This window comes from Heterodontus francisci, chromosome 34 (assembly GCF_036365525.1).
Source record: "Heterodontus francisci isolate sHetFra1 chromosome 34, sHetFra1.hap1, whole genome shotgun sequence".
In the NCBI taxonomy this organism is placed as follows: Eukaryota; Metazoa; Chordata; class Chondrichthyes; order Heterodontiformes; family Heterodontidae; genus Heterodontus; species Heterodontus francisci.
Window position 1 is genome coordinate 10,546,917 of NC_090404.1, and position 14,021 is coordinate 10,560,937.

The window sequence follows — 14,021 nt, forward strand, 5'->3', positions numbered from 1 at the left end:
GAGAAGGAGAAGAAAGGGGAGGCAGCTGCAACCAGCGATTCAGCACCTACCCTGTGCCTGGAAACCCCTCCTCCACAGACAGAATCAATGGAGGAGGAGGCAGCAGATGGACAAACAGGTCAGTGGCAAGCAGTACAAAGGAAAACCACAAAGAAAAAACCTCCAAAAGCGGAACAGCCCTCCTCCCAAACCAATGGTAAGAGGAGGTTACCGTCTGAGACAGACTACAGCAGCTCCTCTTCACTGGACGAGGAAGTGCCGGAACGTGGCACCTTCAAAAGAGGCAGCAGAACTCAAAGGAACTGGAAGATAAAGCCCCCCAGCTCCCGGGCACTGGCAGCTGTGATGGGCCCGGCATGCCCCAAACCCAAAGCGCCAAACCTAGTGACATGGCCAGCGCATCCCAGCTCCGGGACACTGAGAGCAAAGACAGGTCTGGCACACCTCAGCTCCAGGAAGGTGGGAGTAGTGATGTTTTCAAGGAAGAACAAAGGGGAACAGCAGAGGATAGCCCAATCCTTGCTGCCTCCAAGACCCCGCCGGCCACCTCGACGTACCTGGCGAGAAAGGTGAGTACATCCACTGCAGGAACATGGGTATTATAGAGGTGAATTGGCACCACCCGGTCACATTGTGAGGGCAGCGTGAAGAGCGGCTCCACTGTGAGGATCGACAGCGGCGCCAGGTTCCCTTTCTCCTTGAACACCATCAGGAACTTGATGCATCCCGCCACATTCTTGAACATCAAGTCGAAATATCCACTGCTGGGGAAATCCTGCAGGCAGAAGATGTCCGTAGCTTGGAATCCACTGCAATTGATGAGGATTTTCTTAATGAAGAAGGTGCGATCAACCAGTGCATCTCCTTCCTTGTCCTTCACTACCAACCGAACGGTCTTGCGCACTCCCTGACCTGAAGCTCGAAGCCGACCCAGGATCAAAAGCCACTGATCGTGGTTTCTCCCCTGCCAAGTAAGTACTAATAAGAACAGATACTACACTTGATCTTAGCCAAAAGACCGAGAAACCCAAACACAACCCAGGCGCTGAATATCCGCATGGCTGCTGCCGAGACCAAACATGCTGGCCCCTTTAAAAGCCCAAATCCGGACCGCCATTTCCTGGTCTCACTGTTTCCCTGCAATGACGCAATCTTCAATCAGACCACCATATATTGAAATGAGATTCAAATGAGGGTCCTGGGTCATCTGCAGTCCTTTGATCCACAGCATAAAGTATCTGCCGATGGGTCATTCTTTCAGTGAGCTCAGTGTGAGGGCCCTCAGTTTACCGTCTGATCCAAAAGGCTCAAACTCCAGCAGTTCAGCGCTCCCTCAGTACTGACACCGGGAGCTTGAGCCCGGATTATAGGCTGACGTCTCCGCCTTGGGATTTGACCCTACAAATGTCTAACTCAGATGCAGGAGTGACAGCGACTGAGCCACGGCTGCCGCTGGCAGAGCAGCGCGAGTTCCTCCGAACTGAAGGTACCGCCGGCAGCAGCTTCACTTCACTGAGGTTTTTGTACAGCGGCAACTGAGTTTTAAAGCACTGTGCTTCCCAACCCGCAGAAATACACAGCGGTGTCCTGGATTTCCACTCCAGGAATCGTTAAAGGAAACTTCTTTTCTGAGTTGGTCTGGTCAGCCTGGAATCTTCCCATGACAAAATCCGCATCCATTTTTCTGCTGTTATCCCGGTACAAAATAAAATGCGGAGCCTGGTTCGAGTGCTGTCTGTACCAATACAGATAGGGGTCATAGTAGCTTGTTGTGTAAGTACAGTCTATTTTCACACGATCGCCTTCAGCCGCGTCGAGTGTGGTCTGAGGTTGTGACACCGTATCTGCCCGAATCTCCCCTGAATTAAAAAATAACAGAAGCTTGAATATAATACTGTGTTAGAATGTTTGGTAGCACCACATTAGTGCAAACAGATGCAAAACATGACCACACCTACCGAACACCAGCCATAATATAACAAGATGATGGTACGACATGGGCTCTATTCTACCTTCAGTGACAACCCCTTTGGAATAGCAGTTCCAGTTACTGTTGCAATCTGTTATATGGAGTAAAGTGAGACAATGTTTGTCAGAAAGGTATAACAGAAGGCGAGGAAGTATCGCGTGCAATTCTGCAGCTGGAAAAGGTACCGAATGCATTAACTGGCTTTTAGCAGAAGCGCTGATTGGTCGGATGGATTTTCTCGACTTCCTCCTCCACCGCATCACTCAGAGCGTCACTCAGTAGGTTAAAGGAGGCGGGACCAGATTGTGGAAGAGCACTGCACTGGGCGCAGTTTGTGTTTGGTACTTCACCCCCTCTCCCTGCCCCCTACCTCTCCGCATCACCCTTCTTGTTCAAAAGAAGATCACACGGATGTGGTGCAAGGTAACTATTGAAAGATTTTCGTACCGTAATAGCAGAAAGAGAAATAATGAATGAGAGTGAACGCGCGACAAAGTAGGAGAGACGAGAAAAAGACTGAAATAGAGAAAGAACGGAAAGCGAAAGAGAAGAAAAGCAAATGTAATCGTGGAAGAAAGAACCAATGGCAGAAATTGAGAAGTATTGTCATCCTGTACCCATTGCTTCTCGTATCTTTTTTTTCTACTCTTCCCATGTGAACATCGCTGGCAAGGTTAGCATTTGTTGCCCATCTCCAATTGCCCTTGCAGCTAAGTGGCTTGTTTGGCCATTTCAGAGGGCAGTTAAGGGACAACCACATGGATGTGACTCTGGAGTCACATGTAGGCCAGACCAGGTAAGGACAGCAGATTTCCGTCCCTAAAAGGACATTAGTGAATCAGCAGGTTGATTAAGCGGAGGGGAGTAGGGTCTGAGAGTAAACTTGCGGGGCACATAAAAACTGACTGTAAAAGCTTCTGTAAATATATGAAGAGAAAAAGATTAGTGAAGACAAATGTAGGTCCCTTACAGTCAGAAACGGGGGAAATTATAATGGGGAACAAAGAAATAGCAGATCAATTAAACACATACTTTGGTTCTGCCTTCACAAAGGAGGACACAAATAACCTCCCAGAAATGTTAGGGAACCAAGGGTCTAATGAGAGGGAGGATTTGAAGGAAATCAGTATTAGTTAAAAAATAGTGCAAAGGAAATTAACGGGGTTAAAAAACTGACAAATCCCCAGGGCCTGATAATCTACATCCCAGAGTACTAAAGGAAGTGGCCCTGGAAATAGTGGGTGCATTGGTGGTCATCTTCCAAAATGTTCCAATTAAAAGCAGTCGATTGAGACACCAGCGTGTTCACACGGGGGAGAGGCCATTTACTTGTTCTGTGTGTGGGAAGGGATTTGTCATTTCAACCAAGCTGCTGAGGCACCAGCGAGTTCACCAATGACTGCAGGGGTTGGATTCTGCTCTTGTTGCTGCTGTTAATCACATCCAGAACTAAATCCTGACTCAAAGCCTGTTTCCAATTGGGTTTCCACAGGGCTACTTGTTTTTCGTGGTATATATCAGTGATTTAGACTTAAATGTAGGGTCATGACTAAGAAGTTTGCAGATTATACAAAAATTGGTCGTGTGGTTGACAGTAAGGAAGAATGCTATAGGCTGCAGGAAAATATCAATGGACTGATCAGGTAGGCAGAAAATTGGATTTTCACTCACTCTGCGGAAAGATTTGATAGGCTGAGGTTGTTTTCTTTCCAACTGAGGTGTACAAAATTATGAGAGGCCTAGACAGAGTGGCTAGGAAGGACCTACTTCCCTTAGCAGAGAGGTGAATAACCATGGAGAACCGATTGAAAGTAATTGGTGGAAGGATTAGAGGGGAGTGGAGAAATCATTTCACCCAGAGGATGGTGGGGGTCTGGAACTCACTGCCTGGAAGGGTGCTGGAGGCAGAAACCCTCATCACATTTTTAAAAAACTGTATGTGCACTTGAAGTGCTTTATGCTACAGGGCTGCAGACCAAGAGCTGGAAAGTGAGATTAGGCTGGATCACTCTTTTTCGGCCAGCAAAGATACAATGGGCTGAATGGCCTCCTTCTGTGCTGTAAATTTTCTCTGTTCCTATTGATAGTTGGGGTTTACTGATAAACTCCAGCCCAGGAAGAGGGTTTATTAATATTCTGAATAGATTTGAAATAAATCAGCTTTGGTTTAAACATATTGCACATTTTTGTCTTTCCCACCTGAGTGTTTAGCATCACCTGGCTGGAGCTCAGAAAGGACAATCTGAGGGGAGGATCGTACAGCAGGAACAGAACTTCAGCCTGGACACAGTCCTTCAGGATCACACTGAGAGGGACAAAAGGCACTTTGGTCTTTCTCATCTCTCGACTGACAGCAAAGTCCCCGTGTGGGTAAAAACTGTGTCCCAGCCGCTCCTTTCCATGGTTCAGAGCTCCTGGGCACGGAACAGAAGTCTCCTTTACAACTGTGTTTAGAGTCAGGAAGAATAACAGTGAATGCTGGCAACGTGCTGTCAAATCAGAAATTAGTGTAAAACTGTGATCTGTTCCTGACAAAGTGAAATGGCAGGTTTAAATTTCCAGTCTGAAAATGACTGATAATTAAGGTATGAAGATTTAAGTTGTTTGTGTGTCAGTCCTGAGTCCATCATTTTCATACAGGTGTTAACTCATTTAAAACAATCCTGCCCAATATAAATAAAGTTTGCATTAAAATAGCAGCCAGAGCCTGCTGGGACAGTTCTTGAACAAACATTTTTTTTCTCCAGATAAAGGAGGACCTGGGGCATGTTTCCAAGAATTCCCTGTTTTATTGATGTGTGCATGTTAGACACCAGGATAACTAAAAATACAAAACCCAAAACATCCATGAGGGTGCGATCCTGTCAGTTACTCTGACACCACTCCCACTGTGGAACTCACCTACTGACCCTTCTGAAGGTTGTAGATTCAGGGAGTGGGGCCTCCAGGAGTGGACTGTAAGAAAGCTGGGTTTCAGTATCCTGACAAATATATGGTGAGGAACCAGAGGAATCCTTACGAAGGAACTGGCTCGGGTTTTACATGCCAGTGTAGGTCTAGGGGTGAATGATGCTTGACTCCCTGAACTGTCTTACATTGAACCCAGTTTGGATCAAGATGAATTCAGTTTCCAGGAGAATAGGGACAAATATCACCCACAATTGAGGGAGACAAAAAGCAGCCATTAGAGAAGCTAAGAGATGGTTCACAATTGTGGTAATAATAGTAAAGGTTTTTCCAGCTACTTTGAGTCAGAGATAAAATAACATAGACTTACAGAGAATTACAGTGAGTACATAAGAGTTACATCAAATCGACAGCAGTCGTTCTCAGTCTTTGAGTTGAATGATCCCTTTAAGAATGGACAAGTAATCACGGAACCCCCAACCTAAATTATACTATAAACTCTTTGTACATTTACATTTATTTCTGTAAAGCTCATCAGTGTCCTGTTAAAGGGACTTGCAGGAACTTTTTCCCGGGCTGTCTGATATAGTGAACATCGATGTGATTGCTGATGTGAAAACTTTTATCCTCCCTTCAGCTGAATGGTAACCTGACAGGAAATATCCACCGAGTCTCATTGTAAAATTAATTAAATAGTTGATACGTGTGAGTGTTAATTCAGCTTTATATCACCTCCCCGTGGGACTGTCCTGTCCCGTCGATGCTGGGTCAGGCCCTGTCCAGCTCCACCAGCCCCAGTCACATGGGCCATCTTGACAGCCCATATGTGAGAAAGACAATCCCAGATCTGATTTGCTCCAAATTAAATTTCATGTTTCATATTTCATTCCGAGGGAAGGTTTGTTTATTCAAGATAGGATTATCATTACAATGACAACACAAGATCACAAATAGAAGTAGACCATATGGCCGATTGAGCCTGTTCCGCGATTTAATACGATCATGGCTGATCTTGGGCTTCAATTCCACTTTCCTGCCCACTCCCCATATCCCTTGTTTCCCTGCGAGACCAAAATTCTATCTATCCCAGAATTAAATGTATTCGATGATGGAGCATCCACAACCCTCTGGGGTAGAGGGTAGATTGGCCCCTTATCCTGAGACTGTACCCCCGTGTTCTAGATTCCCTGACCAGTGGAAACAATTTCTCAGCTTCTACCCTATCAAGCCCTTTCAGAATCCTGTCTGTCTCAGTTAGATCACTTCTCATTCTTCTAAACTCCAGAGAATATAGGCCCAATTTACTCAGCTTTTCATCATAGGCCAAACCCCTATCCCAGGGACCAATTTAGTAAATCTTCGCTGCACTGCCTCCAGTGCAAGTATATCCTTTCTTAAATGTGGAGACCAAAACTGCACACAGTATTCCAGGTGAGGTCTCACCAAAGCCCTGTACAAATTTAGTAAGACTTCTTTATTCCTGTACTCCAATCCCCTTGCAATAAAGGCCAACATACCATTTGCCTTCCTAACAGCCTGCTGCACCTGCATGTTAACTTTGTGCATTCCTTGTACGAGTACCCCCAAGTCTCTCTGAACATCAACTTACTATTTTCACACCTCGTAAAAAATATTTTGCTTTTCTATTTTTACAACCAAAGTGAACAACTTCACACTTCCCTACATTATACCCCATTTGCCATCTTGTTGCCCATTCACTTAACCTGTCTATATCTCTTTGCAGCCTCTCTACATCCTCCCTGCAGCTTACCTTTCCACCGAGCTTTTTGTTATCAGAAAACGTAGATACATTACTCTCTGTCATTTCATCCAAGTCATTAATATAGAGTGTAAATAGTTGAGGCCCCAGCACTGATCCTTGCGGCACCCCACTATTCACTGCCGGCCAACTTGAAAATGCCTCATGTATGCCCCCTCTCTGCTTCCTGTCTGTTAACCAATCCTCTATCCATGCTAATATATTACCCCCAACACCATGAGCCCTTATCTTGCCTATTAATCTTTTATGTGGTACATTATCGAACGCCTTTTGAAAATCCAGGTATACTACATCTATTGGTTCGCCTTTATCTACCCTACTAGTTATATCCTCAAATAACCTCTAATAAATTTGTCAAACAGGATCTCCCTTTACTAATACCATACTGACTTGCTCTAATCGTACTTTTCTTTTCTAAGTGCAACGTTAAGACTTCTTTAATAATAGTTTCCAGTATCTTTCCAACGACTGATGTTAGGCTAACTGGCCTGTTCTTCCCTGTTTTCCTTCTACCTCCTTTCTTGAAAAGCGGCATAACATTTGCCAACTTCCAATCTAACCGGACCACTCCTGAATCTAAGGAATTCTGGAAAATCATAGCCAGCGCATCCACTATCTCTGCAGCTATCTCTTTTAGAACCCTAGGATGTAGGCTATCTGGTCCTGGGGACTTGTCAGATTTTAGTCCCTCAAGTTTCTCCAATACTTTTTCTCGGCTGCTATCAATATCCTTAATTTCCTCACTTTTTAGCCCCTGGGTTACTGCCTATTTCTGGTATGGAACTTGTGTCTTCTATTGTGAAGACTTGCACAACATTTTTGTTCAATGCCTCTGCCATTTCCTCATTCCCTATGATAATTTCTCCTGTCTCCACCTCTAAGGGATCAACGTCTACATTAACTCCTCACTTCCTATTTATGTACTTATAAAAGTTCTTACAATCTGTTTTTATATTGCTGGCTAGTTTACTGTCATTCTATTTTTTTCCCGTTTTTATCAACTATTTGGTGGATCTTTGATGGTTTCTAAAACATTCCCAATCCTCAGACTTGCTACTATTTTTTGCAACATTGTACACTTTTAGTCTAATACTCTCCTTAAATTCCTGAGTGAGCCACAGATGGGTCTTTCTTGACGAGTTTTTGCTTTTGAGCGGAACGTATTTCTGTCGAACCCCTTGAATCATTTCTTTAAATTTTTCCCACTGTTCATTTACTGCCATTCCTTCTAGTCTATTTACCTAATTAACCTTAACCCGTTCTCCCCTCATACCTTCGTAATTGGTTTTGTTTAAGTTTAAGATTCAATTGAAATGTGTCACTTTCAAACTTAACATGAAATTCAATGGTATAATGATCACTATTTACCAGTGGATCTTTTACTATGACATAGCTTATTAACCTTACTTCATTACACAATACGAGATCTAAGATAGCTTTATCCCGAGTCGGTTCCACAACGTATTGCTCCAAGAAACTGTCATGAAAGCATTCTACAAATTAATCTTCCAGACCACTGTTGCCAATTTGATTGTCCCAGTCTATATGCAGATTAAAGTTCCCTACAATTAATACATTACCTTTTTTTAACATGCTTCAATAATTTCCCATTTAATATTCTGTCCAATAATATAACTACTATTTGGGGGCTTGTAAAACTACTCTCACCGATGTTTTTTGACTTCTGCTATTCCTAATTTCCACCCAAACTGAATCGACATTATGATCTTCTGAGGCTAGATCCCTTCTTAATAATGCCATGTCATCCTTCACTATCAGGGCTACCCCTCCTCCTTTGCCATTCTGTCTGTCTTTCCAAAATACTGTGTATCCTGGAATATTCATTTCCCACCCTTGATCTCCTTGTAACCATGTCTCAATAATGGCAATTAGATCTGTATCATTTACTTCTATCTGTGCCACTAGTTTATCTATTTTACTACAGATGCTTCTTGCATTCAGATAAAGGAACTTTAATTTCATTTTTTTTTACCTCTATTCCCTGCAATGACCTAATTTACCAATGTACAATTTTTTGTTAAACTCTCTGTCCCTTCCTGTCCCATTCTGTTGGGAGTTACCCACATCACCATCCTGCTCCGATGCCCTGACCCCTCTCTGATTTCTAAATTTCCCTTTACCCAAACCCTCGCCTCCCCACCCCCACCCACCCCCGTCCCCCGTTAATTTAAAGCCCTGTCCATAACCCTAGTTATGCGATGGGCCAGGACATTGGTTCCAGCCCAGTTCAAGTGAAGCCCATCCCAACAGAATAGCTCCCTCTTCCCGGAGTACTGATGCCCCAAGAATCAGAACCCCTTCCTCCCACATGAATCTTTCAGTCACCCATTTTGTTCTCTAATCTGCTTGACTCTGTGCCAATTTGCATGTGGCTCAGGTAACAATCCGGAGATGATTACCTTTGATGTTCTGCTTTTTAGTTTGGACTCTAACTCCTCAAATTCTCCAAGCAGAAAATCATTTCTAGTTCTACCTATGTCATTGATTCCCACATGGACCACAACAACTGGATCCTCCCCTCCTACTCCAGGTTCCTCTCCAGCCGTGAGAAGATGTCCTTAACCCTGGCACCGGGCATGCAACACAGCCGTCGGAGCTCCCGGTCATGGCTCAGAGAACAGTATCTATCCCCCTGACTATTCTGTCTCCTATCACTACCACATTCCTCTTCACTCCACCCACTTGAAAGGCATCTTTCACCATGGTGCCAATGTCAGTCCACTCATCCACCTTGCAGTCCTTCTCTTCATCCACACAGGTAGTAAGGACCTCGTACCTGTTGGACAAGGGCAGGGGCTGAGGCTCCTCCATCACTAGATGCTGATTCCCCCTACCTGCCTCACTTGCAGTCACACCCTCCTGTCCCTGAACATTGGTCAACTCTAATGGCCTCCCTACTCTAAGAGGCATGACTGCCTCCTGGAACAAAGTGTCCAACCATCTCTCCCTCCCTGATGCTCTGCAATGTCAGCAACTCAGTCTCCAGCTCAGCAATTCTGAGCTGAAGTCGTGAAAGCTGCAGACACTTACTGCAGATATGGTTGTCCAGGATTGCAACGCATTCCACAGATTCCCACATGCTGCAGTTGCAGCATAACACGGGCCCTGCCATCTCTGTACAATCTTATTTTTTAATTAGCCCATTAGTTCATAATTCAAGCTGAATAATGGAAAGTTGCACTGGAGTCAAAGGAAGAAAACTCACCAACTGCTGGAGGCTGAAAAAGATCGGAAAAGGAGCCCCTCTTTCCCCCTCTGCACATTATTCCCACGTGCACAAAATTTCCAAATCCACTCTGGCAAATGTCTCTCAGGCAACTGTCTCTTCTCAACTGTGTCCCCTCACTTCGTTTGGCTAAGAAACCAGCCTGCTTTATAAGGATTCTGATGACTCACTAACTAGCTCAGCTTTCTGCTACAATAGTTAACACCTATTGAACCTAACTACTTCCAACTGATTGACAGATTACTGCCACTACTGGCTGCTTATTCTTTAACAAAGTTATTTACCTAACCAGCAGATTTAAAGCCTGACTCATAATCTAAACTTTAACCTGTACAAAAACTTACCAGAACCTACCACCTGCACCAAATTTCCAAAGTCACTCTAGCAAATGACTAACTCAGGCAACTGTCTCTTCTCAACTGAGTCCCTTTGCTGGTTTGCTCAAGGTCTTCCGTGACCAGTGGGCACCAAAGGGGCTGGAGTGCATCATAGATGTGGAGAATTGCATTTTAATTTGAGTTCAGTTTTACTTATCTGTTTTTAAATGAAGTTGTTTATTTGAAATGCGTATAAACGGGGCCTGGGGAAAAAAGGGCATTTTGACAAAATAATAGCGGTCTGGGGTATAAAGGCCATCTTTTAAAAAAAAGTGTTAGATACAGAGTAAATCTCCCTCCACACTGTCCCATCAAACACTCCCCAGGCAGGTACAGCATGGGTTAGATACAGAGAACGTAAGAAATAGGAGCTGGACTTGGCCATTTGGGGTAAAGCTCCCTCTAAACTTCATTGGCTGGAAACTGTTTTGAGACGTCCAGATGTCATGAAAGGAGTTACAAAAACACAAGTCTTTCTTTAACAGAGCAGAAAAGGACCAAAAATGGAACAGTTAACAGCAGCATTTCAATTAGTCTCCTCTTTTCCTGGAAACAAATACTCCACACACTGAGTGTTTGAAATAAAACTGATTTGATTTTTATCCAGAACATTAAACTCCAGCTTAGTTATTGGGGTTATTAACATTCAACAGAAACAAACACCAACTGTCAGAATGAACATGGTTCAGTCTGGATGTGATTAACAGCAGCAAGAACAGCAGAATCCAATCCCTGCAGTCACTTGTGAAGCTGCTGGTATCTCAGCAGGTTTGATGACTGAATCCCTTCCCCCACACGGAGCAGGTGAATGGCTAGCTCCAGAGTGAGTGCATTGGTGTTTCAGCAGATCATTTCTACTCAGTCAGAACAGGTGAATGTCTCTCCCCAGTGTGAATAAGTTGGTGTCTCAGCAGAGAGGATGACTGAGTGAATCGCTTCCCACACACACAGCAGGTAAATGGTCGTTCCCATTGCAAACTCCCTGGTGTCTCAGCAGGGTGGATGGCCTAGTGAATCTCTTCCCAGAGTCAGAACAGGCGCCCGGCCTCTCTCCAGTGTGAGTCCGTTGGTGTTTCAGCAAATAATTTCTACTTTTAAAGCTCTTCTCACAGTCAGAACAATTAAAAGGTCTCTGATCAGTGTGAACAAGTTTGTGACTCAGTAGGTGGGATAATTGAGTGAATCCCTTCCCACACACAGAGCAGATGAAAGCCCTCTCCCCAGTATGAACTCGGTGGTGTGTTAGCAGGTTGGATGGATGAGTGAATCTCTTCCCACACACGGAGCAGGTGAATGGCCTCTCTCCAGTGTGAGTGCGTTGGTGTTTCAGCAGATAATTTCTACTTTTAAAGCTCTTCTCACAGTCAGAACAGTTAAAAGGTCTCTCATCAGTGTGAACAAGTTGGTGCGTCAGCAGGTGGGATAATTGAGTGAATCCCTTCCCACACAAAGAGCAGGTGAAAGGTCTCTGATCAGCGTGAACAAGTTGGTGTTTCAGCAGAGCAGATGACTGAGTGAATCCCTTCCCACACACAGAGCAGGTGAATGGCCTTTCCCCTGTGTGAATAAGTTTGTGTGTCAGCAGATCAGATGACTGAGTGAATCCGTTCCCACAGTCAGAGCAGGTGAACGGCCTCTCCCCGGTGTGAGTGCGTTGGTGTTTCAGCAGGTGGGATAACTGCATGAAGCTCTTGCCACAGTCAGAGCAGGTAAACAGCCTCTCCCCGGTGTGAGTACGTTTGTGTGTCAGGAGATCCGATTGCCGAGTGAATCCTTTCCCACACAAAGAACATGTGAACGGCCTCTCTCCAGTGTGAACTTGCTGGTGTCTCAGCAGGTTGGATGAACAAGTGAATCCCTTCCCACAGTCAGAGCAGATAAATGGCCTCTCCCCGGTGTGAGTGCGTTTGTGTGCCAGGAGGTTCAATGACCGAATGAATCCCTTACCACACAATGAACAGGTGAACGGCCTCTCCCCACTGTGAGTACGTTGGTGTAGCAGTAGGTCATTTTTACTTTTAAACCTCTTCTCACAGTCAGAACATTTAAAAGGTCTGTTATCAGTGTGAACAAGTTGGTGACGAGAGAGGTAGGATGACCGAGTGAATCCTTTCCCACAAATGGAGCAGGTGAATGGCCTCTCCCCAGAGTGACTGCGTCGATGAGTTCCCAGCTCGGACGGGTAATTGAATCCCTTCCCACAGTCCCCACATTTCCACGGTTTCTCCATGGTGCTGGTGTCCTTGTGTCTCTCCAGGTTGGACGCTCACTTGAAGCCTTGTCCACATACAGAACTGGTGTACAGCTTCTCCCTGTTGTGGATGGTGTGATTTTTTTTCAGGCTGTGTAACTGGTTAAAGTTCTTTCCAGTGCACTGGAACACTTTCACCCAGGTGTATGTCTCAGTGCTTTTCCAGTCACGCTGATATTTGAAATCTTTTCCTACAGAAAGAACAGAGAAGCATCTGATATAAAGGTCCTGATGAATCGTGTGACCCTGTCAGATCTTGATGTACTGCTTGGTTTGTGTTTCCTGTCTTTAAATCCTCCACTTCTAATCCACTGTAAAAGGAATTTACAAAAGGCATCACAGTCAGTGCAGGGTAGAAATTCTGAACAGACATTTCTAGTTTCTATGGAACATTTTTTCCTCTCTTATTCCCCTAAAGCTGTAAATCCCTGCCCCACACATTCTCCCTCCTCCCTGTGCTGAAATCCAAACCTACTGCACCATTTCTTTCCTCCACTGCCAATTTTTTCTTTCCCTCCACTCCGGCTGGGTTCCGTTCTCCAGCCCCTGTGTGCAGAGTGAGAATCAAAACAATGAATTAATGATTTTCTCTCCTGGTCACTGAACCCTGAAGCCCCGCCCACTCTGTGTCGTCACCAAGATGGCCACGCATGCGCTCTACTCCGCGCTCAACCAAGAAGGCGACCATTAACCTGGGCCTGTTCCTGGAAATAAGCCCCGCATCTGCAAACGTGGGACCTGGAGGTTCTTATTCAGGGCTTGCTACCTACACCAGCTGTTTCTGAAGCCTCCCCGCTCCCCCGCCGGCTCCATTCCTCCCCTGCGCCGCGTCGACTCTCACCCACTGCAAAAGTGTCTCCATCACTCGCGCAGCTCTGATCAAAGTCACATTGGCTATACTCCAGATATAGTCCACCACTGCGCCTGCGTACTGGGCTCTTGTAGCGTGAATAGGGCACATTCACTTTGCAGCGAATGCTGGGTAACAGATCCCCCATGGTGATCGGAAACGAATTCTCTGTGATCCTATTAAGGTGAACGTAATGAAGAATTCACACAGAAACCCAAGTTCAAGGGCCTTCCGCTATGCACCACTCCCAGCAGAATCCAATCCTGAAGTTTACAGGTGAACTCGCTGGTGTCTCAGCAATTGGGGTTAAATTCTTCCCACAGACAGAATATGTGAACAACATCTCTTCACTGTGAGAATGCGCTGATCAGCTGCTTTAAAATTTAGAAGATTTTCTCTCAGTCATAAGAGTTGCTTTGAACACACTCTAAGGTGGAAAACACTCCCAAGACTGGTACAACACGGGTTAGATACAGAGTCCTGTATCTACACTGTCCTGCGAATCACACTCAGGGCAGTTACAGCACAGATTAGATACAGAGTAAAGCTTCCTCTACACTAGGGTTGTCCAACATATGGCCGAGGTTTCTGTCCAGCCCACGGATGTATTTCAGAGATGAGAAATTTTCCATTGTCTTCT

At 45.0% G+C, this 14,021-nt stretch overlaps 1 protein-coding gene, 1 pseudogene and 1 gene segment (V, D, J or C); all 3 read right to left on the bottom strand.

The window, feature by feature from the left end:
• Positions 1-913: 913 nt before the first annotated feature.
• On the bottom strand, positions 914-1,030 carry LOC137349454 (U2 spliceosomal RNA; annotated as a pseudogene).
• A 512-nt stretch (positions 1,031-1,542) lies between these two features.
• Positions 1,543-2,159, bottom strand: LOC137348613 (T cell receptor delta variable 3-like). The segment is given in 2 exon segments: positions 1,543-1,859; positions 1,959-2,159. Coding segments are annotated over 2 exon segments (357 nt in total).
• Positions 2,160-8,843: 6,684 nt separating this feature from the next.
• Positions 8,844-13,436, bottom strand: LOC137349040 (zinc finger protein 16-like). Its single transcript, XM_068014311.1, has 2 exons — positions 13,373-13,436; positions 8,844-12,842 (listed from the first exon to the last, which is right to left on the bottom strand). The coding sequence occupies exon 2, from the start codon at positions 12,508-12,510 to the stop codon at positions 11,188-11,190; it is 1,323 nt and encodes a 440-aa protein (XP_067870412.1). The 5' UTR covers positions 12,511-12,842; positions 13,373-13,436; the 3' UTR covers positions 8,844-11,187.
• Between the last annotated feature and the right edge of the window lie 585 nt (positions 13,437-14,021).